Here is a 26544-nt window from a genome sequence, read left to right on the forward strand (position 1 = left end):
CGTGGCCGTGTTATTACTGTAAGGGCCACACCCCAGTAACAGACCTGCACAGCGTTTCCACAGCATCAGCCCCTCCAGGCCGCCGCCAAACCTCCACTGGAATCGACCCTTTACAGGCCAGACGGCAGGATTAGGATTGACCCCCCAGGGATGCCCAAAAATACCTAACAAGCGGATGGAAAGTTTTAGATTAATATATCTTCAGATCTCGCAGTGCCAACTGAGGGGGAAATGAGATGAAAGAAAGGCAGGAGTCTGGGGATTGAGTTTCACTGTTTTATTTGTCTGCGAACACACTCTCGCACTCCGTGGTGGTGGGGGGGCCGTGTCTACTGAGTGTGCAGGGCACGCCAGTGGTCCAGGGGCCCGCGGCTGGGGATGTACTTCACCCCACAGCCGTCCGGGATCAGCCTCTTCTCCGCGATCATGTCGTCGAAGTCGCAGGTGTTGAACTTGGTGAAGCCGTACTTCTTCGAGATGTGGATCTGACCAGAGGAATGGAGGACAGTTAAAACCCTGTCCCAGGAGAGCCTGGATGATTGTCGTTCTCACCGGACAACCAAACGCTCAATTACACATTATATAACATTTAAACATCTTTTACTGTTAACTATAAGCCATAACTGTGATTTGCACAAGGTATTAGCATTCGGCCGAACCGCTCTTACCTTCTGGCGTCCGGGGAACTTGAACTTGGCGCGGCGCAGAGCCTCGATGATGTGCTCCTTGTTACTGGCCTTGGTGCGGACGGACATGATGACCTGGCCAATGTGGACTCGGGCCACCGTCCCCTGGGGCTTCCCGAAGGCGCCTCTCATCCCAGTCTGGAGCCTGAGACACGGAGGAGAGGAGAGAGGGATTACAGCACCCGTTACGGCCCAGCACTGAGATACTCCAGAGCCACTGGAAACACTTCACACAAGAACCTTGACCCACTGTCTGAGGAAGGATTCAGGAAAGATCAGCAGTAAGAACTCTTCCCCATGAAAACCTTCTCGTACGTGGGAGTTCAGGAGGCAGTGTGGACGGTTGTGACTTGTCTCAGAGGTCCCTTAGAGCACCCAGCACTGACCAGCTGGGCACGTACACTACCAGAGAGGGTCACTGTCCGCAGCCATCGCACACCAGCGCCGTATAGCACACGGCCTGGTCGGCTTAATAAGCTGCGTTGCGTCCGAAACAGGACGCCGGGCTGGGCTCCGGACAGAGGGGCGTGCGGTGAGGGAGGGACACTGACCTGTCAGCCCCAGCGCAGGACAACATCTTGTTGATGCGGATGACGTGGAAGGGGTGCAGGCGGACGCGGATGTGGAAGCCGTCCTTGCCACAGGTCTTCACCATGTACTTGTTGGCACAGATACGAGCGGCCTCCAGCGCTGGGGGGAGGAAGAAAGGAAGGACAGTTTATGAAACAGCCGTCTCAGACACTTACTACACTGAGCCAGCCACATTCACTTTTAAGCAACTATTAAACAACGTCCTGATTCAGGTCAGTGCAGAAAAGATGAAATCCTAAAAACAAACCTAATCTCTGATCTGCTTGGTGGACCTCTGAACAACAAGTGGCCGTGCTCTGGGACCATATACAGGCGGTGGAAAGTCTGGATCTGCTCAGCGATGGATTTTAAAGCCTCTTTAATGGACCACTTAGATCTTTATTTCAGAAGACAGCGAGTGAAGATGGCCACAGCCACCGACTCAGGAGGGGGTTTGTTTCATCACCTCAAGACTCACCTTCAGAGGACAGCTGCTCATATTCATCAGAAACCATGTGACCACACAGGGGGAACTCATCAACCTTAGCCTTCTTCCTGCCCAGGTCAAAGATGCGAATCTTGGGGTCTAAAACACAGGAGAGAGAGAGACAGTTGGAATCTTCTCACCACACGGAGGTCTAAAAGACTCACTATGGACATCTGTTGGGCTAAATATTTGCTAGCTTTACATTACAGCTTTTTTGCTTTAATATACTTATGAGCACGTTATTTTGTGATGGACCAACTACACCATAGACTCGTCTTATTCACAGTTTGCCATTATAATGACCGAACATCTGAGAAGTGTCTCTAGGGTCCCTTAGAGCGCCCAGCACTGCGCAGCTGGGCACATACACATCCCGAGAGTGTCACTGTCCGCAGTCATTGCACACCAGCGCTGCACGGCACGCAGTCTGGTCGGCTTAATAAGCTGCGTTCACTAGAGTTAAAGAGCACACGAGGTCAGAAGACGGGAATCTCAACTCCTAACGACGCAGTAATTCTACAGTCAAGAGATCTCAGAAGCCAGTCAGACCCAACTGCTAAGATACTCCAGTCATTCAAGGTTATAGTTTTACACACACTTCTGAACTGGGATTCTTCTATCCATCTATCTTTATGCAAGTACTGCACAGAAGTATTCATAGTTTAGTGTCTCCTGGAAGGGATCTATACAATGACACTGAGGGGAGCATGGTTTAACTGTGGGGAGAGAGAAATTCACCTGGTGAGAAGGAATCCTCTCCACTCATATCCTCCCATATTGCCCATCTATCAATAACTGAGTAACTGTAGATTTAAGACTATATGGGTGTTTGTTGAATTTTCAGCCTGCATATTCAGCAGAAAGTGGATGTACTTACCAGGCACACCCCTGCAGAAACGCGACTTGGGGTAAGGCTTGTTCTTACAGTATCTGTAGCTGAGAAATTAGAACATTTGACATTACATCAAGTGCATAATTAAGCAGCCATTCAATTATTCCACAAAATTAGTTACTTTCAAGAGTTTCCCGTGATGTATTCAAGCCCAATCTTCCATAATTATACATATACTTTTAGTCAACCAATGAGGGATCCACATACTAAGGACATTAACCAATAAACATTACCTTCAAAAAAAGGTGCCAATCAGCGATAGGTAATAAATGAGAGTAGGAATTACACTTAAAAAAACACCATCCGTTTAGTTTAGTTTCCTCATGCATCCCACTATTTCACAGATTCATTCATTCATCCATACAGGTAGTCTTAACAGTATTAGTACAATATAAATTAAGTTTTCTGCCCTTGACACGTTTCTGATGTTAACGTGGTGCGGCGGCGTCCATTAATGACACCAAGGCAGGAGTGTGGCCTGCAAACTGTCACTTAACAAGTTGAGCACTTCTAGAGAAACACGGCCATTTCAGCTGAACTGGCAGCCTCGGCTCACTCGAGAGGCCGCGTTGAAGACACACATCTACGGAAGCGCTGCCGAAAGCTGCCACATCCTCAGCTCCCCAAGCGGATGGCCCTTTCCCGGGTTTAAGACACGGGTGTACTTAATCAACACATTTAATCACTGAATTAACACATCCTGTAGCGCCGGGAGGAGGACAGGCCGGCTGGGCGCACAGACCGCGGTCCCGCACATGGCCGCTCGGAGCACCGGCTGCCATTTTTTACCACCCAAACCCAACCCGAGCAGCAGTTTGTCTTCCACTCACCAACGGGCAGGTCGGCGCCCCATGACTGCGATCTGCAATGCAACACAGAGAGGAGACTTTATTAATAACAATAAGTGCGTCCCGGAGCGAAGTTACGCGGGTTTAATCGGTGATTGCGCCGTTTTCGAGAGAGAGCCGCCGCCGGCGCGCTGTCTCCACGCACTCACCTAATGGAGGAAAGAGGGAGAATTCTACTTCCGCCGCGTCATTTTAGCTCGGGAAGCCAAGAATAGTTTTATTTTTCCACTCTGTATTTTTCAATTCCTTGCTGCCCACACGTCGTTGATCGGTAAAATACAAATTTTAATGACAAGGAATATTTAAACAAAATCCTAAAACCCAAGTTGTATTATAATGACGAAAGCAGAGTCCCGCCCCTCACCGCATTCTGTTTCCTGTTCCTGAGAGACGTCCGTAAGAAGGATCTCCCTCGTTTGGAAGTGACGGGAGTTGGTGACTAGGGATGCAAGTCAGTTTGTTCACTGCAGAGGAATTAATCACGAACAGATTATTTATAATGTGATTACCACGTTGCATTACAGAAATACCGTGTTTTACTCAGTACTCTTTGCAGTTACATTGAAAGTACATATATAAGTTGCGACGCTATATCGCAAATAGCACCCCTGTAGCACCAACTCTTTATAAAAATGTATATATTAAACCACACAGGTTTTAATAATTGAACTTAAATTCAAGGGAATAATTTGCAATTTTCTGCAAGTAAAGTATGTTAATCTATATGATTATTATTTATTTCGTAGCAGACTTACAAAATATATGTTTAATTCTAAATGTTGTATAAGGCCAGACACCACAGTCAAATAGGCTTGTTTTCCCTTTACTCACATAATAATTAAACTTTGAAGGTTGAAAGTAAACATAAATACAAGATTTGTTTTAATTGCAATTTCAAAAAAATATGATTTTGATATGCAAATGAGGCAGACCCTCATTGTCAGAATGACCAAAAATATATTTAAAAAAAGCCTCTGTAAGTCTGGCTATAAGACCTAAGAACCAGTGTGAGACATGATGTGGATCTACCCGCATGAAGGCTGAGGAAAATGACTTGGCGCATGATCAACATGTAATTTGGAGAAAATGTCTGTTAATGCACAATGTACTTGCGGATTTCAGGAAATTACTTGTCTTTCAGCACAAATCATTATGACTACATAGTGAATGACCACAGTATGGACTAACTAATGTTTTGCTCCAGAAAACAAGCTTTCAAACGATGTATGACTCAATATGGAGAGTTTTAAAAATCCCAGTCAAACTTCTACATGAAAAATGCCAGCAAAGACTAACTTTATGCGAGCTGTAGTTGATGGAGTTGGTATAAAAATATTATAAAATATATATTTTTATAAACTATTTTAGATTTATTTTTATGAAAGTATGGAAGTTATATTTACAAAATACCCTGAAATCTGAAAATGGACAGATCCTTAAGGTCTGGCCTTAAGGTACCTCCAACTTTTAAAGGCTGATGCCAGTTCACTATCATATCTAAAAGCAAGCAAACAAACAAAAGCCCCTAGCATGGTAGAGCCCAGGGGCTTTTGAACTCTTCCCAACCCGGAGGGGGGAAAGAAAACCAAAACCGACCAAAAACTGAGCCCATTACTGTCATTAAAGTGTCTCGTAAAAATTCCCAGCCCTGAAGTGCTGAGAAGATTTCCTCCTATATATAGCTTGGATCGGGCTAGAATGTCACATACTAAGAATAAGAACGAGAGCTGTATTTTCCAACAGGCTGAGATGGGAACGATCTTTATTGGGTGTTCTGCGTGGGTTACAGGCCGGTTTGGCACTGAGGGATACTGGACCTTACCCAAACAAATCAGACCTCCTGCCAAAAGCCAGCTGGGAGCCGTCTTGGCGCAGGAGATGTTAAAGACACACTGGCTCCAGAAAGAGTAAAACAATCTATAGCAGCGGTTTACAAATCGAAACCGGTTCCTGGGATGGCCGCAGCTGCTTAATGTTCTCTACTGCACAGGATGATCTGGAAGAATATAACGTACATCCCCAAATCTCGCCAAAAGACCCGAGGGCACTGCAGCATCTTCACATTCTGAAATTTGGCCTCATTCATTTAGTGACATAAAGGTGGAATGACATCCAGAAGACACTGCCATCCAACCAAGGACCTGAGCTCGCCACCCCCCCTGGGCTCAGCTAGTTTGTTGCTGGTGCTCAGAAACACGGCTGTTGACCACAGGCATCACATGGGCATTGCCTTGGCTCAGTAATCAGACATGAAAGCTCCTATCTAATCCTTGGCAATCGGTCAGGCCTGGGGACGGTCAACTGAAGGCCGCGGACACTGCAGGTCTGTATATGTGTAGAGTGAGTCCAATCCCTGGTCATTTCTGGGTATCGATCAGTTGTGAATTGAAAGGTACATTGAGTCCAGCCCTCTGCATTAGACCAGGTACAGTTTTATCAAGAGGACACTGCTGCCCAGGAGAGGCTCCAGTGAGGAGCGACCTGTGGAAACCTCAGAGGTGTGGGTCCACACATTTAGGGAAATTGGTCAGTAACGTTTAGGATTATGAAGAAACCAGCATCCAACCATGAAGAAGCCTTTCACCAAGAGCAGGTTTGATTTGATTTAAAGTTGAAAAGAGTCCTTTTCTTCCGTCTCAAGTCGTTTTTGCAGTTTTACAGCAAATCAAACGACAGAAGAGAAACAGAAATAAACCAGAAAGGAAGGGGAATTTAGAGAAATGTTTTTCAGTTACCTATCTAGTCCACAATGCTTGCTAACTAGTTGACAAAAAGAGTCTGATGTGTTTTTTTGTGTGCAATCATGTCTCCAATGCAGCAAAAGCACAGCTGACAGGGGAAATGAGCACACAAACCACAAAACCACACTGATATAAAGCTGCTGCAGCAAGGTGGCTATAACATTTGGCTCCCTCTTCCTCTCCCCCTCCCCCTGAAGACTGCACATATAACCATCTTCCCGGGGGCACAGGGAGAGCCTGGTCTGAGATCCTCTCCAGTTCGAGTGTGGATTCTCAGTTTTCACCGAGGGACGTTTCCTCCTTCACGGCCGCACTTCGAAGCCTGAGCCGCCTACCTGCCAGACTGAAAATGGTGTTCCCTCGCAGCTTCCTGTGTCGACACTGAAAACACACAAGAGGGGGTTTTTCTTTCTTGCACTGGCGGCTCCACCATCTTTGACAGCACAGACTTCACAACAACACAGGTAAGCAGCCCGCCTCCTCCTTCGGCTTAACTGTGTTAACGGTCGCTGTCTCTTTCCTTCTCTTTCTTTCGTGTTTTTTAAATTGAATTTATTTTTCTTATTGTTTTCCCTTTTGCTTGGGCAAGAGTTCTGTTGCTGTGAGGGAACAGCAAACTGCTCAAATAATTAGCATTGAAATAAAGTCTGGCACTTTCATTACATCTGTTGCAATAAGGCCCAGCCTAAAACCAGATCATTTTGGGGGGAATCAGATGAATAGTGGCGCTCAATTCTGTGTTATTGCCCATGATGGGAAACAGTTCAGCCATGTCCATAAATGTAAATCATTTTAAAAGTGCATTGATTTTCACTGATTGACTTTACAAATGGTGGACAAGTTAAGAACATAAATGCTTTAACAAAACTAACCAATACACGTTTATCATATTCATACATATTCATATGCTACTCCTAATATCAAGTTACATCCCATTTCAAATTTCCCCTCCCCTTGTGCACGGATAACTCCGTAATTGCAGTTCAATTTACCTCAATATTGTGCGCATCCGCCGGGCGAAACAGCGACCTCTAGAGGACGGTTCACAAACCGGCAGGTTCCTGTCTCAGACATTTCTAAATATTAAACACAGGGTACAAATGTCAAATTGATATCAGGGGAATTAAGATGACAGAGTACCAGGAAGACATAATTTGGGATATTGCATTCAACAGTTCTGTCATAAAATCATGGCACTGTCTTTGTAAGTGTTTGTAACCTATCTGTGCGTTCATATCCTGGTTGGACACAAACTACTTCCTGTTCTGGCAATGCTCGGGCACAGGGGCTGGCCTAGCTGGGCCGGTGTGCTCTGTTCCAAACAAGCCCAGGGGCGGCGCCAGGCTGAGGCATACGCTAAATAAACTAGGGTCTCACTAGGGTGTCTATAAAGGAAAACAAGTTTTACATAATGTGTTCAACTATAAAGGAGACATATGACCGACATGTACTTAAATGGCTACTGAATTATGTGTCATGTTGCAATAAATCTGTGCGGAAATAACTGTAATCCATAGTCTGATCCAGTGGTTCTCAATCCATTCTCAATCCAAAACACTGACCCTGCTGGTTTTGTTCCAATTGAGCGCTCAGTTACTTAATTGAACCCTTAATTGAGATAATCATTTCCTAAATCGGAGACATTTCATTGTTAACTGTTAACAGGAGGGGTTGGAAGTTCAGTATAAAATTATTTCCTTATCTTATTAAGGAACCAGCTTTTTAACAGTTACACAATTTAAAGATTCAAATGTAATACAATTACTTAAATTTAGGGTTCAATTAAGTAATTGAGAGCTCCGTTAGAACAAAAACCAGCAGGGCAGGGGCTCCTCCAGGACCAGGATTGAGAACCACTGGTCTAATCGAATGAAATAGATTAAAAATAAAAATGTCATTTAGTCATTTAACCTAGTTATTTCTGCTAGGATAATACACTTCTGTGTGGTATTGCTATAGTGCTTCTGACACCATTTAGTCTGGGTAATTTTCAGCTGACCAAACAGAAGTGAAGATGGTATGGGACTCTTATTAAAAGTGTACAGTAAAGATCAGTATCAATCTGAACAGGAAATGAACTGCCAGCCGAGCTCTGTGATTAGGCTGCTCGAAATGCACACAGCAACTCTGCACTTCAGAAGATGCACTTCCTGTGATCACTAACTTCTTCTACAAACAAGAAGAGAGGGAAGGGAAGAAGAAACAATCCTGCAAACCGACCACTGCTTTTCTTACTTTTTGAATCACCACTTGTATTTGTCCTTTCACACAGCCGTTCACATCCACAGCCTGTCGTTTCCCCTGTATGTTCAACATCCCCGCAGCTCAGATCTGTCTCACTCAGCTTTCAAGATGTCTTTCTGTGCATTTGATGTGATACAAAGATACAGTGCAGATAGAGGGCTGACAGTAAATCATAATGTGACCGGGAACAGAAAAGCTGACGTGCCTGTTTCATATTACAGAACTCAAAACAACATAAAGAACACCTGCCTGAAAGAATACACACTCAATAAATCTGTTTCCAATTAAAAGTTTATCCAAAATAATTGCCTTTATCTGTGTTGTATTTCTAACATTTCATTATATGTTGTTACTTATCATTCCTTATTGGATTGGATAAGCTTTTTTCCTCAGTGGCGTTAATGAGAAAATGTTTAGTTGTATATTATTTTAAAGGGTGTGTTTTATTTGATCTCTGGTTGCTTCGCTATTTATAAAAAATGACAGTAGATTGACTGTAAATAAGTAAATTAATTGACACCCAGCCATTTTACCTGATTGTGGCTTACATGTGCATCTTTAATTAAGGATATATTGACCCCCTGTGTTTCTCCCATTTCATTAACTGTTTCTGTTGTTTTTTGTCACCATTAGATATAAAATGGAGCAGGAATTGGAAGATCTCCTCAGCCAAGCATTTTCAACTTCTGGTAACTATGATTATTATGATTATGATTATTAGTAGTAGTAGAGGTAGAAATAATATTAGTAGTAGGAGTGGTGATGCAAGTTATATTCTCCTTCTTCTTATTATTATTATTTTTTTATTATTGAGCATCAGTTCTGTCATTTTTTCCATTAATTTTATTTCCTGCTTCTGTCCCTGTCCTGTGATTTGAATGACGGTTTGCCAAAATAATAACTACTTGACTTGTTTCACGTGTTTTCTGCTGGCTAAGACAGTACAGAGTCTCTCCAGGAGAGGGCGCCCTTGTGCTTTCAAGAGAGAGCCGAGAAACGCAGCGTCACTCAGTTACTCCCAGTGCTTCTGCTCTGCTCTGAGCATGAGGTCATTGAACAAGCATAATTCACAGCAAATGTTTCCTGAAACTATCCCATCCTGGCTTTTTACATGTTTTTGTATGTCCTCTCTTTTCTTAAAATACCAATAATCGTTCCTGCGAATGAGGTCATGTAACTTCAGTATCGTATCCATAGTGGCATTAGACACACCCTCCATGTGAGCCGAGGACATTTATTCTCATGTTTCTTAGGAAACTATACGATTAACTGAAATTATTGAGCAAAGATGATCTGTCCAGAGTTTGCTGAAACACCCCTTCAGCCTAGAGAGGAGTGACAATGTTTCATGTGACTGAAATTAGTTAAGAGGGGGGGTCAGAACCAGCCGCTGGTTCCCCAACCACTGTCCCCCCTCAGTCCCATCAGCCCTGTTCACATCCAGGACAAGGACGCATGCATCCACCTGAGCATTTCTGTTTGTGAAGTCCCCAGTCCAGGTCGATGTCTGGTATTGATCCCGTGTCCCATTTATCGGTTTTGGGAGGATTTTTCCTCAGGCTGCAATATTAGGGGCTCAAGAGAGATAAATGAAAAAGCATTTGCACTATTACCTTCATCAGTTATGCTCTAATTTCCCAAACCTTCAGGTGATTCAGGTGTGAGCTGTGGGGGAGGGTTCTCCACGGGGCCATCTTTGTCACGCTTTGTCACGCTTTGTCACGCTTTGTCACGCTTTGTCACAATGCCGTGAGAACGTGGCACAGTTCTCCTGCTGTGGACCTGAGAGACGCTCCTCCTCAGAGTCCATATACAGAGGCTGCAGGATCAGGCGTTTCTGCACCATGTTTGACTGCTGCTCCTGTACAGGGAGCCAACGGCCCGATCGCTGAGGAACCGACCCAGGAGGAGCCGCGCGATGCTGCTGCTGCTGCTGCTGCTGCTGCTGCTGCTGCTGCTGCTCTCGGAGGTTAACGTGTGTTTTCACCCCAGAGCCTTCCTTATAAGGGCAAGGAATCTGGGAGTTAAGTAGCTGCCGTCGCCAGCCAGCGTTATGTGCGGCTCCTGAGTGAGCAGTAACCGCAAACCACCTGCAGGAGTGTGTGTTGTCTGGGGAGCCACTATGGGGGACACAGCACACCCATATGGAATAAATATCTATTTTTATATCATGTAGCGGTATAATCCTTATTTTTCATAAAGCAAAATCGCCCCCTTTTGTGTGTGGTAATCTCTACAATATATTTTCAACATATAAAATAAATACAGACGGGTGACAAATTAAAGGAAAAAACAACATACAGTGTCTCAGTGAGGTGTTGGGCACCACGAGCCCCAGGACAGCTTCAATGCTCTTGGCACAGATTCTACGAGTCTCTGGACTCTACTGGAGGGATGAACACCATTCTTCCAAAAGATATTCCCTCATTTGGGGTTTTGATGATGGTGGTGGTGAGCGCTGTCTAACACGTCGGTCCACAATCTCCCATAGGTGTTCAGTTGGGTTGAGATCTGGTAACTGTGAAGGCCAGAGCATATGAGTCACATCATTTTCATCCTCATCACACCATTCAGTGACCCTCGTGCCCTGTGTATGGGGTATTGTCATCCTGGAAGAGACTACTGCCACCAGGATAGAAATGTGTCACCACAGGATAAAGGTGATCACTCTGTAATGACTTTGTCATGATTTGCAGAGACCCTTGCCTCTAAGGGAACAAGTGGACCCAAACCACACCAGGAAAATGCCCCCCACAGCATAACAGAGCCTCCGGACCCCCTCACTGTAGGGGTCCAGCAGTCAGACCTGTACTGTTCTCTTGGTGTCCCACACATGCACTCGCCCCCTTGTCCAGAACACGAGCCAGTTGAGCGTCTGTGTGCCCCAATAATGACCCCTCTTTCAAAGTCACTTAGATCCTTTCCTCTTGCCATCTTGATCCAAAATGGAGGTCAACTGGGCCTGCTCAGCATTTGTATACATGCCACAGAGCATGATCGGATGTTAATTGCTTAATTGTGTCATGTAGTACACCTGTTTGGAGACATTCATTATGTTCCTCCACTCATTTATTCAGGTTTTTCCTTTCATTTGTCACATATTCACATATTCATAATTCACATATATTTTAAATATACAAAAAAGAGCCAATTCTGGTATATATAAATACAGGGAGCACTGCATATATAAAAAATATGTGTTTGATCCATAATTGTAGTCGTACACAATGTCATTATATATCGAGTCCACGTGCAGTAAAGGAAGAGGTCTGGGTGTGTCTGGAAGTGGCGCAGAGAAAATCTCCGCAGTGGCTTTGAAGGAGGTTTAGTGGCGCGTCTGCCCCTATAGAGGCAAATTACTGTTTATCTAAAAGGTAACCAGGGTGGAGACAGTGGATTCCTGCTCCTTAATACAGCATCTGAGGGGAGAAAAGACTCTCAAACAGCTCTGTCATCTCCTAATCCCCCCAGACACGGCTGCGGAAAACAGCAGCCGGGAAAATATGTACTGAGTTCTTCAACTGAAATATTTTTAGACAGAGAGAAAGGGGGTCGCCAACTTTTATTCAAGTCCCCTCTCTTGTAGCTACCAAGTGGAACTCAATATGTGCCTCTTTCGGAGGATCACAGGCTTTGAATATGAATAGGACAAAAACCCCACCCCACCCCACCTCTTAAAAAGACACCAGCGCTGACAGGCAGTGTCCAGTTGGGGGACAGTCCTGCCAACTGCTCCCTTTCATGCTCTTATGTAAGGGGGAAATGTGGCGACAGACAGAGGCCGAATAACTTCTGCTGCCTGTCTGTGTGCGCGGGGATCTGTGTGGGGGCTAAAATGGAGCGTATGGGAGGGCAGTTCCCTCTCTCTCTCCTCTCTCTCTCGCTGCCTCTCTCTTCTTCCCCGATACAGATCTCAGTTGTGCAATATAATTCTTGAGGAATTTGTAATGCACATTTTTTTTTTGTGATGCTGGAGCGCAGACAAGCTAACTTAATCAGGAATCATAACCCCACTCTGAGACTCACAGCGCAGGCCAGAGAGTCAGTTTTTCTTCTTGCACAACCTGGGGGGAACGGACTGAGAACAAAGCAGGGCCGGGTCACAGCATTCGCACTCCCCCTCCCCAGTGCTGAGCGCTGATGTACGAGCACATCGCTGTATTTATTTATCGTGGAGGGCTGGTTCAGGCCAGTTCTCCCCAGCTGAATTGGTCACTGAATGTCTTTCCTCGCAGATGCCAAGGACAAATCTTCATCTCCCCCCCCACACACACAAACAAACACACTTATCCTCTAATATGTGAGTGTTTGAGCCACCGCTTCTTCCCTCTGAGTGAAGACGCTGTGGAGCCCATGGGCGCCCGGCAAGACACAGGAGTCGCTGTTGTGCGACAAGCTGAGACAATACTAGCCGACTGGCCATCCATAGACAATCCCCCACCCCCCTGGAGGGGAATCCTGCTCATAGTTGGCTCTGACACGGGCCAGATCGGAGCCAGCCCTGTCTGGACTGTAGTCTGTTCTGAGCAGAGGCTTTCACCAGTGGCCAAGTTAACACAGACATGTGAAAACATTAACTTGTGATGTCAAGATAGTTAGTGCATAGCGAGCACAGAAACAGAATCGGGGAGAGCTCTTTTACTGTGGAAAAGTGCTTATGTTTTTTGTTTGCATCCGGAGCAAGGAACCCTGGCTCTCCCTCGCCCTGACATCATCCGCCCCGGTGAACCGCGTGCTCTGGTTCAGCAGTATTATTCTGCAGCTCGCCGCGTGCCATTGTCTCCTTTGTGTCGACTGTCCAGCAGATCTGGAGCAGAGCGCATGGCTAGCACTCCTATGTGCATGACCTCATCCTATAAGGATGTAGGAGCAGCTGTTCCACCGCCATGTAGACCGGCCCCCTTACATCACAGGCGGCCGTGTGAACAATGTGCAGCCTCGTGCATTCCTGAGCATCAGTGCGGTGCAGCAGGGCTGGCACAGAGGAAGACATCCAGAGACCTTGACCACTGCTGACAGTCCCATTGTGAGCTCACCCCAAAGAAGAGTTACAATAGTGCACAACTTTAATAACCAGTTTTATATTTTCAAATCAGAGAGAGAGAGAGAGACATGGCAATGCTGGTTTGAGGGATGTCTTGAGGTCTTAGTGACCTGTTGCGTTTGCACAACAGTGTCTTCAGTGTTGAAAAGGCAGACTGCACATTCAGTGATCTGTAAAGCAAACTGCATCTTTCTGAGTATTTGATTCCTCCTCTACTCTGGAAAGCACATGTGACAGATGTACACATTGAGAAACTGAGCTCTACAAGCCCGTAACTTCCTTTGTCAAACCACAATGAGAAAAGCCAGTAAGCGCTGACCCACCAATCGGCTACCTAATTGCTTCCTCTCAAACTGTCCAACAGCTCTGTTCCCAATTAGAACATTGATCTTCCGTGGCACCGTCTCCCTGGGCAGGGAAAATCCTTAAGAGCTGTTTTTTCGGTTGCACTTTTCCTTGATCCAGATTTTTAAGAGATTTACATTTTCTTTGAACATTTTCTTAGAACGTGTTTCTCTTGCATTTGTAGTCAAAAGCTGACTTCCTAAATATTGTTTCAGAAAGATTTTCAAACTCCGATCCACAGACCAAAGCTTGCATATTTATAGGAAAAGTTAATCTGCTCATTGGATAGAAATCCAGAATGTTTATTAGACGTCACCTTTGGTAATTCACTCCTGAAGTGATACAAATCCAGTTTGGTACAAATTCAACAAATGTGAACAATTCAACAGAAAAAGTACTAACATTTAATCAGGCAACACTTATTTTTTAATCATGTACCTGTGCAGCTCTAATAACCATTTTCAATGTCCCTGCTCTTCACAGACCCTGAATTCTCTACCTGCATAGATGAAGACCTAGACTTCGAGGCTTCGTCATACCTGGAAGAGGGAGATGCCTTTCAGAAGCTCCCCTCAGTGGCGGAGGAGGATGAGGAGCAAGAGGAAGAGCCAGGGATGGGCTGGGAGCGCCTGGCCAACGATAACGGAGACGAGAACCGAGTCCTGACCGAGCAGAATTTGGTGGAGGGAGAGAGCCAGGAGGAGGGGAGTGGAGACGAGGACGTAGCCAATAACAACCAGAAACAGGCAGGAGAGGAGGAGGATGAGGAGGAGGAGGAGGAAGAGGGGGAGGCAGAGGAGGAAGACGGAGGGCATTATCAGTCAGATCCCCTGGAAAACAATTACACTTCCTCCCATGTGGGCCAAAAAGAGTACCAAGAAGGGCAAATCACAGACAGAGTAGCCCAAGGGAACGGCCAGGATGGGTCTGCCTCGGATGGGTCTGCCTCGGAAGGGTCTGCCTCGGATCAATCTGACTCGGATGATGGAAACATGGACGATGATGGAGAGGGTTCTTCAGAGGCCAGAGAGGACCTGGTGGGATGTGTAATCCCTGAAATAAGCCTGGAGACCATTGGGGACCTGCATGATTTCTCAGAGGAAGATTTGGGTGCGGTGAGAGAAGGGTATGCAGACTACCTGGAGGAGGGAGCAGATGCCGAGGCTGCTCTCATAGAGGGTCCTTTAGAGGGGTTCGGAAAAGGAGCCGCAGGGAGTGTGGAAGGGCTGCCTGTCTTCTTGGAGAGAGGCGACCTAAAAGGAGATGATCAAGCGGAATCAGAATCTGAATCTTCAGGAGAGGAGATGGAAGATGAGCTGAAGGATTTGGAGGACGATCAAGGGGTTTGTATGGACGAGGACAGGGACCAAGAGGACCCACAAGAGCGAGGGCAATCAGACTCGGATAATTCAATAGATGAGGAGGGAGAGCTGGAAAGGGAAGATGTGGAAGATATGGACAATATAGACTTGAGTGATGTAGAGGGTACAGATTCTGGAGATGCTGGAGGAGGTGAAGGAGACCACACTGCTCATGTTCCTGAAGAGCCTTTCCAGTTCATGTCTGAAGAAAAAGAGCCTGAACCCACAGCAGAGGATCACAGAGGTGCTCTCTGTGAGGAAGACAGAATAGATGTGCTGGACGTTCTGGTGGGCTCTGAGGATGAAACAGACCTTTTCACAAACTCAGACAATCATGAGATGGATTTCAGCCTGAAAGGTGATGATTTTCTCCAAATCTCAGTGGGAGAGACTGAAAGCACCTCAATCAAAGATGTGGGAGGACCTTCTCAGTTCAAAGACGCTGCAGATGAAGAAGGTGAGGGTCACAGGTTTGATGATTCACGCTTGAATGTCATGGATCAAATGACCAGGGAGGAGGAGACTGAGGAAGTCCTAGTCCAAGGGGACTTGATGAGTATCGAAACACTGGGATTTCACCTGGAAGGCAAAGGGAAGTTTGAAGTTGATGAGGATCAAGAATCTTTGGGAAAAGTGGATCCAGCTGGTTTGTGGGCACAAGACAGCTCGGACAGAAGCTCGGAAAGCAGTCTTGAGGGACCAGATGAGATGGAAGATTTCAGGGCTTTGGGCGTCCCAATTGGACCGTTAAAGGGAGCAGATACCCTAACCCCTGAAGAACCCACGGAAGTGCCAGACAAATATCAAAGGCTTTTACCGGGGACCCAAGATGTCCAGCTGAGGAGCATTATGGGAGACTTTCATACCGAGGACATGTATCTCAAGACCAGGTCTACAAGAGAGGGTGACTCTGAAGAAGAAGAAGAAGAAGAAGAAGAAGAAGAAGAAGAACAGGAGGAAGAAGATCTGGATTTGGAAGAATCCTCTGATTATGAAAGGGAGATTCTGGGCCCCAGAAACCCTCTGTCCACCTACAGATCACCGGAGATTGGGCAGGACTCAGATTCTGAAGAGGCAGAGAACTTTGCTAATGCAGATTCCCAGGGCTCTATCTGGGAGACGCAGATGGGACGTCTGAGGGAGTATCAGAGTGCCACCGCTGCCAAGAAGGAAGATCTGGACCAACCAAGAATCGAGGCCTTCAACCGCTTTTATGACAATGACCATGAAAATGGCAAAACTGTGACCTCCAAAGGTAGGCAACTCACTTGTGAACCTGTAGCTCCCTATGTCTCTGTTTCCCAAGCCCCCACGAGCCCATTGTGTGTTGAAGCATTTTTTATTAGACTGACAATGCAAATGTGCCGTGTGTCACTTGCTGACAAACAAGCAAACAACATCAGCAACAAAAATACACACCAATCTGAAAAATCCCAACTGAGCAACATATTGAGCAACACATTCAGATATTTCCGTGTGAAATTAAACTGGCCACGTCTTGTATCTAAGCCCTTTCTTTAGCTCCGCAGCCTGTAATAATCACCCTTGGCCAGCCAGCAGCATCGCTCTAAAAATGTCCTGGCACTGGAAACCACAGTGTGTTACTGGGAGGTTAGGAAACAAATCAACGTTGAGTGTAGAATGTAGCATTTCAATAGGCTGTTGCAGGGCGTTGTTTTCTGGGAAGCATTGTTTAAACTACAGTAGTTCCTGCTGCTTGACCGGCACGTTTCAGAGAAGAGATGGTATATAAAGTGTCATAACAGACAAAACATAAAAAGCCTAAATGCAGTTTAAAAAAAAGTGGGTTTACACAAGACTCATGCTACAAGGCCATGTTTAGCTTTCTCTGTTTCACTGCTTCCTCTTATTCCCAAAGGGAGATACTAATGAAATTGAGCAATAGCACTCAAAGTCAGAGGAATCAGTTATGAAGATTGACCAATATTTTCCAAATTCCAAAGCAAACAAGCTTTGAGTCGATCAAAAAAGCCTGTTCAGATTCCAGATTCAGTTCTACCCTTCTGGGAGTCTTTGACTTGGTGAGCTCAAGCACCTCCACTTTGTCAACATCTCGCATTGAAGCGCAGTGTGGCAGGAGGCCAGCGAGAGAGATCTGAGAGAGGCGGCCTGTTCTCACAAGTCTGGAGCGATAAGATGCTTTCCTCATGAGATCAGCATGATGTCATCCAGGTAGCGCTCAGACACACGCTGGTTCAGTGCTTTTGTGTGTGTGTGTGACTGTGTGAGAGAAACAGAAGTCGTGTTCAGAAAAAGTTGAATTCTTGAGAGTGTGGAATTTCATACTTTCACGTGCATGCACACACACACACACACACACAGACACACACGCACAGGCACACACACACACTTTTTTGTATGAATGAAGGTACAGTGGGTTGTTTAAAGCTCACCTCCCAAACACACTACCTACCCCTATAACCCCTATTAAGACAAAGAAAACCAGATAATTTGCTAACTTAAACTAAGATTTATTATATATTTTATTAGTCTCCTGTAGTCCATATTTAGAAAACCATTCAAAATCATTTAAAATGGATGTCACACAATCATTTGACTATTTTATTACATATTCTTGCCTTTTTCTCCCTATTTGGAGTCGTCTGTTGTTAATTTACTGCAGCTCGGGACGATATGTGCGTGTCCACCAAAATGTGCCCTGTCTAGACCCCCCCCCCAGCCTCTTCCAGCACTGCGGGTCCCACAGCGCAAACAGCAGAGCGAGAGCATCCTCGGGGGGGGGGGGACGCAGCTCTGGCTGAGAGAACCCTTGGTGATTGAAGTGGGTAGATTAGTGCACACTAGCGCCTCCCTGTGGCTTCTTGGGTGCCTGCAGGTTCAGGCTGTTTGCAGATTCAGGCCGATCAGATCTTCCCATTGGTGGCATTACTGGGCTGTGTAGCTGGGCTCATAACTGGTGTTTGGCTTTGATAGCGTGCATTTCCGAGGTTGTGTATTTTGCCCCCTTCCAGGGTGAAAAAGCCAAATCGGGTGAGAGAGGAAAAAGAAATGGAGATTCAAAGAATAAGAAAAAAATATATAGAGGAATATCCAGTTAGGTGTCATGACAGTGTGTGTGTGTGTGTGTGTGTGTGTGTGTGTCTGTGTGTTGCCATCGCGACGCAGTGTTTAAAGAGCAGACGAGTCTATAAACAGATCCGCTTGGAATGGTACCAGTCAAAGCCACAAAAAATGTAAACAGTCTTTGTGACAGAGTGGAGAAAGAGAGGCAAGGTGGCAGTGACATATCCTTCACTGTGTCTCCCATTCGACTGTGACACGGTCCAGATTGGGACCAGTTCAGTCTGGACTACAGTGCCATTGACGTTAATGAGATTCCTGCGCGAATAAAAGGCATGTCTTTCCATGAGTAAAGAGTCTAGGACATCTTGCAAACAATGGGGCCTCTAATGGAGACATTCACACACACAACGTTCTTGCATTGTGACACAACAGCAAGCATGAAACAGAGCATTAACCAACACACCCTACAGAAGCCTTGCCTTGTATGAAAATGGGTGGCTAAATGAGAAGTGGGTCATATATCAAATGCACACACACACACACACACAGTGACAGGGAGTGAGAGTGATGGATGGCATTGTCCTGTGCTCTAAAATCACCCCCCCTCAAACTGGCAGCCTCCCGTATGAAATGCTTTTGAGGTGGGGTAATGCTTCAACTCTGCTGCCAAACTGGTATATTGACAAGATCCTCCTCGGCCTCTCCTCTCAGCTCCTATCACTGCGATGAGAGCAGGGATCAGACAACACGGGACAGCTTCCGACACGTCTGGAGGTGAAGACATGCTCTAGACCTGGGTGACGGGCCAGCCAATCACCACGCGCCCCAAAACAAACGTGAGCCCATGTGTCCCGACAGAGTGGGCGTCTGTTCTCTGAGTCCTGACTAGATTAATGAAATAAGACTCAGAAACCGGGCACGGCCCCTTTTGCAGCATAAAGCGCTCAATCATAATCACACTGTATACAGACGCAGCAGGGAGCCGAGTCCGTGGGCACTTAGCGATTACAGAAGACAAACGGCAAATCCAAAGTTATAAACCAAGAAGAAACACAATGCACAGAGCCCAGGTTACACAACAGCTTATTTGTTTCCCCCGCATAAGAAAACCACACCCTGACTTTCTAAAGCATTGCGGTTTTCTGATTTTAACTTTAACCTCAAAGACGAGGAAGGACATTTTCCATTTCTCTTTGAGATTGTGACATTACTTCCGCCTTTAGAAGAACAGCAGAACAAACTGAGACAGAGGCTCTGCCCATGTTGCCGTTTCTACACCGAGAGAAAACCTATTGAGTGACATTGGTCCGGCTCTGGACACAACCGGGCCTTGCGGTTCAATGCCAGAGAGTGTCACCCCAGCTGTGGGTGAAATGGGCCTCCCTGGGTGATGGCGGGTCGTCCGTGGCTGTGCTTGCTCTCTGTGTCTGAGGTGCACAAAGGGAGCCTTCTTCAGTCCTTTGTGTCCAGCGAGAAAAACAGAAGGAAGCTGCCAGTTCAGCAGAAAGAGAAAAAGCCCCTCCCCGACCCCCTCCCTCCATCACTTCCTCCCGTCTGGACTGCAGCGGGCCGGAGCAGATATAGGACACTAGTGGGAAAATAACAAACTGGACAAACATTAGGAAACCGATCTATACCTAGCACATGTTCCCAGTCTTTTGCAATTGGTTTATTTAAGAAAGATCCAGAGATTGTTTTATTACAGAATGTTTCTCAGGGTCAGTCCAAACCCAGCTGCGGTGACTACGGTAATCTTTAGCCATTGATGTGGAAGATCGGTGTTGTGGTAATAGACCATGTGCTTTTATTTTAGCTCCATTGCAAACAGGCTACAGCCCAAGCCATAAAAAGATCCACGTGATCCCTATTAGCCCTTTATTCCAGTACATGACCAAGTTCTGGCCCATGTCCACATCATCTTCCCTCTGCTAGAGCCGTTACCCAGCGAACTGAATATCACGGTGGCACTGTTGTCGTGAAGCGATCACAAAACCACACAGCCTAGTGGCAACACAAATTCATTGACACCAGAGAGCCACCGGACTGTTCGCTGGGTCCAAACTGGGATCGGCTACGGTTATGGTCTGACTCTAGCTGTCGCTTCCTTGTCTGGGATCCCTTGGCCAAACGCAAGAACCCCAACCGGTCTGTGTGAGTCCATTGTTGGCGCCGACAGCCGCCAGTTATCAGACAATGCCTGTTTGCAGGCCCCTGTGAGTATCTGCAGCGCTGTACACACTGTCAATGAAAGTCCTTTTTTAACGGCCTTCTCTATGTGCCTTTCCAGCAGGCGGGCCGGCGGAGAAGAAAACCACGGTGCGCTTCTCTCTGGAGAGGGAGCACAGACCCGTCCGTCCCCTGAGAGACACAGAGAGGTGAGTACCCTCTCCAAATTGCACTTGTGGTCTGCCGTTGAGCCTCCTTTGTATCTGTCTGTTTAAGCTCAGATGAAGGGATTAGAGTCATATAGTGACCTCATGCAGGATAGAGGGTGCAGTTTGAGTCACTGTGGTGCAGGAAGGAGACCGGGCCCGGGAGAGACTTCGGGGAAGGGTGGGTGGAGTAATCCCTGGATCTTGAAGGATTGCACCAATAGGGTTACAGGTACTTAATCTCTTTGGTGGTGAGACAATTAGTGACAGAGGTGAATGTGATTCAAATCCTGACATGGGGAGAGAAGAGTCAAGCCCCAAGCAGTACTGCACACTCAGCACTAAAGCATGGATGAGAGGACACACAGTGGGGATGTTATGATTGTGTTCAGTACTGAAAATAGGAGGCATTTCTTTGCACAGAGAGTGGTGGGGGTGTGGAACTAGCCACCCTGCTATGTAGCTGCACCTGACTCTCTGTGATTGCCCAGCGAACACGATGACATTCTGTGGTTCTCAACCCAGAAAGAGATCAGATGCAGCTTTTATACCCCCCTACTCACCCACCCTCTCTCTCTAATCTTGTGTGTTTTTCTTCGACAAATGCCAGCACTTTGTTCTCCTCTTTGCTCCACTGGAGGTCCTGTGTTTTCCTTTTGTTCTGCGTGTTGTTTTTCTTTTCGTTCAGAGTGGTTTGAGCTCTTTGCTTAGATAAGCTCTCGAGGCCAGATAAGGAGACGCAACTCGAAACCAGCTGTGGCTCTGAAACAAATTCCTGTCACTATAAGCCCCCGATAAACAAACACACACGGGCTGAACTTGAAGTCCGGGTGCCAGAGGCCTAAAAACATGCCCCCCCCCCCCCTTGCTTTACTCAGCCCTTCCCTGATTCAGCCCAGATGGAGTCAAACAGATTCTGATCTTGTCCTTTTATGCTGAAATTCGGGCCCCTGTGCCATCCACAGGGAACAGCACTGAAGCGCAGAAACGCCGAGGCAGCATCGCCAGGGAAGTGACTGCGGGACAATATGACGTTGTTGTGGCAACAGCAGTTCACCAGGGGAATTTGTCTTCACATTGTGAAATAACTGGTATTAAATTACAGCTTTAAAAACCACCCTCCAGACAAATACTCACCAACCACAGAACACAGGGAATCGGAAGTTTATTGTCAGTTAAATATACTGCATGTGTGCATGTAAAATTGTGCCCTGATGTCTATTGGCTGGCCACAGACGGACCAGTGAAAGTATGCAACAATCAGAGAGCATCAACGACACAGTGTGGTCAGGGGGCAGTACGGTCCCACAGCATTTTTCCACAGTATCTGTGCCCAAAAATTTCTATATATAACCAAACTACAACCTCGCACAACGCTGCCAGAAGGACATAAGCTAGGGCGGTCGCTTGACTTGCGACCTGCACAGCCTGAGATACCAATCAAGTGAGAGTAATGCAGCTGAACTACAGAACAGTAAATTAATCAACCACGACACCTGTTTGCAAACTATAACGTCCCCAAGTAAGTGAAGTGTAGCGATGGTCCTCTTTGTTTCCCTGGGGACATGTGACTGGGGGCACCAGACCACATTTTAGCCTAGAGACTGTAGCGACTCCAGTGGATTGAACTCCAGTGTGGAGGGGGAGGTAAAAGGACAACAGCTTCATTGACATCCACAGTTTTCTCTAGTTCAACAATTACTGGAAAGACAGGGACACGAAATATCTACGTTAATGAATTAAGGGTGTTCATAGTCAAGCATACATACAGTACTGGATGTCAATTACTATACTAATAATATAACTAATTATAATTAACTAGTGTCATATATTAAACTATTAAACTCTATATTAATAAGCTAGAAGTTTAATGTCACCCGTGTCTGTGTGCCTCTCAGCAGCGACTCGGACACCCCGAACAGCTCTCCGGACTCGAGAGATTCCTCCCACTCGCTCCTGACCCATCAGAGGAAACGGGCGGCAGAGAAGATCAGACACCCAGTGCAGCTTGAGGTAAGACGCTCTCCCTTCAGAGACCCCCTGCAGCCCAATAAACAGCTCAAATAATCTGCCCCCCAGAGAAGGACAGACTTGGTCTCGAATACATGAGACGGGAAATGATGAGAATGAGAAACACACAAGCACAGGAAGTCCACACCTATTCGCACGTCAACCACATCTCGAATGTGTGCACAAGTGAAAGATCTCCTCGTATATACTGAGCAGAACTGTGAGAATGTGCCAGTGCGAGCTGCAGGACGGCGGAGAAACAAACGAGGTGTCACGTGACACACCGTAGCTGTCATGATGATACTTTCTCTTGTCCTGTTCTCTGTGTGCTGTGAACCCTGTTTCCCAGCACGGCTCCAGTGACGGCAGGGCTAACTTGCACACAGACTCCGTGCTTTCTGCTCCATCCTGCGTGGAGTCAGGTGAAAGGCAGCTCTTTCCCTGCCTCTTGACTCGGGAGAAGGTCAGTTCCCTTGAAAGAAGATGTCTCATGGACGATTAGCACACCTGCGTAGGCTTGCCTAGTCTGCTGTTGCGGGTCGGTTGGCCTCTGAGTTCTCCGGGGCCCCTAACATGTCCCTTGGGTCTCTGCAGGATGACAGCGACAACGAGGGCCTGTCTGAGAGGTGCGTCCTTCTCCTGGACCAGAGCCGTACGACTCAGGCAGGTTTGAACCGCCTGAGCAAGGAACTGAAGGCGCAGCAGAGAGGTCTGAAGGTAAGGATCCACACAGCAAACTCTGAGAGAAAGACCTGTCAATGTCTTCACCCCATGGCAGAGAAACTCAGACTGTGGCCCCCAGAACGGCTCTGTCATTGCGGAAGGCGTTTGTGTAGAGATACCATTGTAAAGCACAACCCTGAAGACCTGGAAAACTCTCTGTGACAGAAGCAGAGAAGATACCAGGTGTAAACTGTGGCTAGGATATGCGGTGTGATTCTGTCCATATGCTTGCCCTAGAGCAGTAGTGTCCAACCCTGGTCCTCAGAGCCCCATCCAGCAGGTTCTGGAGGCCACCGCCTCTGGACTCAACAAATCCTTTGGTTGAGTTGCTTAATTGTTTAATCACTCCCCAGTGATTAGACATTGGTGATTGGTGACGTATAGGTTGAAGTGAACTGGGGCTCTCCAGGACCAGGGTTTGAGGACACTGCCCTAGCCAGTGTGCAGGAACACTTTTAAAGGATGGTGGTCATATATTTTTGGATGAAAAGGCCGTTTGGTAGCCCTTTAAGAGAGCCAACGCAACCTGGGCAAAAAAGACAGAGCTCTCCAGCACTGAGACACCTGGGGCCTCTACAGAGCACATACACATGCGCTCAGAGGTGCCAGTGAGGGCAGTGATGGTTTAACATCTCCTCAAGGCCGTTTCATACATCGATTGAAAAGTAAGAGATGTTGAGTCTGGCCATTCTAGCTCTGAACCGACCGCCGATAAGAAATGATGACTACACATCAGAGGCGACTCTACAGTTTATTTGATTTTTAAAACGTATTTTGCATTTATAGACTGTGTTCAGAACGATGTGCTACTGTCTGTGGGAACATTTTCTGGTCAAAAGCTTTTTCTTAATGGAGATATGGACTATACTACTCGAGCTGAGAGTGGAGAGAGTTGTAGCACGTTACACGTCAGTAACAGTAATTTATTTTAATCAGTACCAAAACCCAAAATACCAAATAGCTCCCAAAAACTGTTAGCTAGAATGTTTTTTTGGGGGGAGAATGGGGAATGATGTGATGTCTCGCTCTTGTCCTAACAAGCTGAATTCCCCAACTGAGCTTTAATTACCCCGGTTGTATGCATTTCTGTGTGGGGCATTCCTAAGCGTTGAATCCAAAGCAAGTGAGGTCATGCTTCAGCTGCACAAACCTCACGGCGAGGCCCTCGTCATCAGCGCTGTTTATGCTGCGGAGAGCATCAACGGGAGGCCAGAGGGAGCGATCGCAGACAGGGAAGGAATGCGGCTTACAAGGAGACATTTAAACATTGACCCTTGACCCCGACGCAACACGGAGGGCTGGAGAGCGGCTGCCCAGCCAGCATCTGATTGGCCGGCACGAGAACGGACTGGTGGCATGTCTGTGTGTGGAACAGACTCTCTGTATGAGCCCTTGTGGAAGAAACATATATTTCTAATGTACGTTAGATCATATGTGATCCCTATATATGCCCGCTTTTTTGTGTATTTATGCACAAGATAAAGACTAAATGTATTTTATGTATTGAAATTATATGGGCATATAGACACATACACACAGAATGAACTGACAGACTGTATTTCCTCATGTTAGCCTCTTGTCCTCTTGTTCCCAAACTTTCCCACCCTCCTCTGACCGTGTTCGACTCTGAAACCCTTCCCTGCTGCACATCCTCTCGTCCTTTCCTCCCTCTAATTTGCATCATGAACCATTTTTGTGCACAGTAACGGAGTAAGACTAGAGGACACACACAGGAGGCGGGGATCAGATTAAAACAACAGCAGCAACGATAGTAACACTAATGATTATTAACAAGCAGCCCCGTCTCCTATCCCAGGCTCTGTCTCTCCGGGGCATGGCAGTGGGAGGGCCGGGCCCGGGCCGTCTGTGAGCCGCAGTGGATGCGGTGGATGTTGAGATCACGTCAGCCCTCCGCTCGTCACCGCCTGAAAGAGGCCAAACATCCAGGATTTTTTGCCCATATTAGGGGGTGTGGAATGCGCAGGGGTCAGGAGCGAGGCAGGCTGACTGCACTCCCCTCCTCACACAGCTCATAAACCACCCCGGCTCCTTCTCTCCCTCCCTCCCTCCTCCTCCCTGTTCTTCGCTGGAGAGCTTTAACTGTTTCCTCACTGGCCAGAGAGCACACACACACTCAGGCCCCACTGTCTGGAAAGCACCATTTTTGTTTTTCTGCTCCTTTTTATTATCCACCCGCGCCGGCTTGAGCTTCTCTCGTTCTCTCGGTGTGTCCAGGCGGTTGTCACACCTGTAGACCACGGTGGTCTCCTTTCCTACAGTAATGGTTTTCACTCATTGTTATATGAGGACAATTGATTTATAGTTGCTGTTGTTACCCCTGTAAAGTTGTGTCTACCTAGTCTATTGTGTGTTGGCATTTGAGAAACCACGGAGGTTGCCTAGGATTAAAATGCCTGCCTAATAATAATAAGTATTAATTGATCAGACCTAAATTTTACTAATTGAGGATTGCACACACACACACACACACACACACACACACACACACACGCCTGTCTTCCTGTCCTGTTTACTGTGATGTTTGTTGCATTGTCATCTGCAGTAAAAGGAAAAGCAAGAAGCAGACCCAAGTAGTGAAGTCCTGGCATTTCTGGGAAATCTATTCTGGGATGTTAATACCTCTGAATGTGAGAGTCAGCCAAGTCCTCCCAAACGCAGTGTCCGAAACAGTCTAGAGATAGTGAGGCACCAAACCCTGTATTGTGACTTTGAGATTAATTCAATCTATGCATTTCATCATTTGGTGGGAAACGCGTCTCCTTAAGACGTATATTTCTGGCACTTTAAAACAAAGTCCTATCAAATTGAATTTACACTTATTGGAAAATCATTACTTATTGATTTGTGACAAAGAAGCATTTTGTCCATAAGAAGGAGCCCCTGACACACTGAACATCAACACTGACATTCAGTGTAGGCATCAGCCTTAAAGCCTTGCCTTTAGTCATGAATTTGTGCCTAAAGCCAAGTTACTAACTTACCTTAAATGGCATTCCTGCAACTCCCAGTCAGTCATAAATACAGTTTAATACCTGCTTAATAATCAATTATTCAAGTATGTGTTGCCTTAGGGTGGATCTGTGTTGATTCTCACATTGTTGGAAGCGTGATTTGTGTTTTGTGTGTTGTGACGTGCTAGTGAACACTGCCTTCTA

General features: G+C 46.5%; 2 protein-coding genes and 2 non-coding genes across 6 annotated transcripts in view; 1 reads left to right on the forward strand and 3 right to left on the reverse strand.

The window, feature by feature from the left end:
* Window positions 1–262: 262 nt before the first annotated feature.
* Window positions 263–3497, reverse strand: rpl10 (ribosomal protein L10). Its single transcript, XM_066710041.1, has 6 exons — window positions 3466–3497; window positions 2621–2679; window positions 1735–1842; window positions 1238–1376; window positions 669–831; window positions 263–485 (listed from the first exon to the last, which is right to left on the reverse strand). Exons 1-6 carry the CDS (start codon window positions 3486–3488, stop codon window positions 330–332), a joined length of 648 nt encoding a protein of 215 aa, XP_066566138.1. The 5' UTR covers window positions 3489–3497; the 3' UTR covers window positions 263–329.
* On the reverse strand, window positions 1035–1169 carry LOC136754219 (small nucleolar RNA SNORA70). The gene has a single exon (XR_010817566.1). It is a non-coding gene; the product is annotated as a small nucleolar RNA SNORA70 (small nucleolar RNA).
* Window positions 2059–2193, reverse strand: LOC136754220 (small nucleolar RNA SNORA70). The gene has a single exon (XR_010817567.1). It is a non-coding gene; the product is annotated as a small nucleolar RNA SNORA70 (small nucleolar RNA).
* Window positions 3498–5505: 2008 nt separating the features above from the next.
* LOC136753694 (otolith matrix protein OMM-64) overlaps window positions 5506–26544 on the forward strand; it is a 33575-nt gene continuing 12536 nt past the window's right edge. Inside the window, exons 1-6 of one of the 3 annotated variants that reach the window (XM_066710011.1) lie at window positions 5506–6688; window positions 9102–9157; window positions 14341–16473; window positions 20554–20638; window positions 22534–22648; window positions 23240–23362. In XM_066710011.1, coding sequence (XP_066566108.1) covers window positions 9109–9157; window positions 14341–16473; window positions 20554–20638; window positions 22534–22648; window positions 23240–23362 — 2505 coding nt within the window. In that variant the 5' untranslated portion in view covers window positions 5506–6688; window positions 9102–9108. Of the gene's footprint in view, window positions 6689–9101; window positions 9158–14340; window positions 16474–20550; window positions 20639–22533; window positions 22649–23239; window positions 23363–26544 lie in introns of all 3 variants that reach the window. The other 2 variants (XM_066710010.1, XM_066710009.1) reach the window with 2 other exon arrangements.

The sequence above is a fragment of the Amia ocellicauda genome, chromosome 7 (assembly GCF_036373705.1).
Source record: "Amia ocellicauda isolate fAmiCal2 chromosome 7, fAmiCal2.hap1, whole genome shotgun sequence".
Classification (NCBI taxonomy): domain Eukaryota; kingdom Metazoa; phylum Chordata; class Actinopteri; order Amiiformes; family Amiidae; genus Amia; species Amia ocellicauda.

What these genes read in the sequence shown, in the direction of transcription:
- rpl10 (XM_066710041.1), bottom strand. Translation starts at nt 3,488, where the DNA reads ATGGGGCGCCGACCTGCCCGTTG. An exon ending in TCCTGCGCTGGGGCTGACAG is followed by an intron (nt 832 to 1,237) that starts GTCAGTGTCCCT and finishes TCCGTGTCTCAG; the next exon opens with GCTCCAGACTGGGATGAGAG. An exon ending in AGTTCCCCGGACGCCAGAAG is followed by an intron (nt 486 to 668) that starts GTAAGAGCGGTT and finishes TCCTCTGGTCAG; the next exon opens with ATCCACATCTCGAAGAAGTA.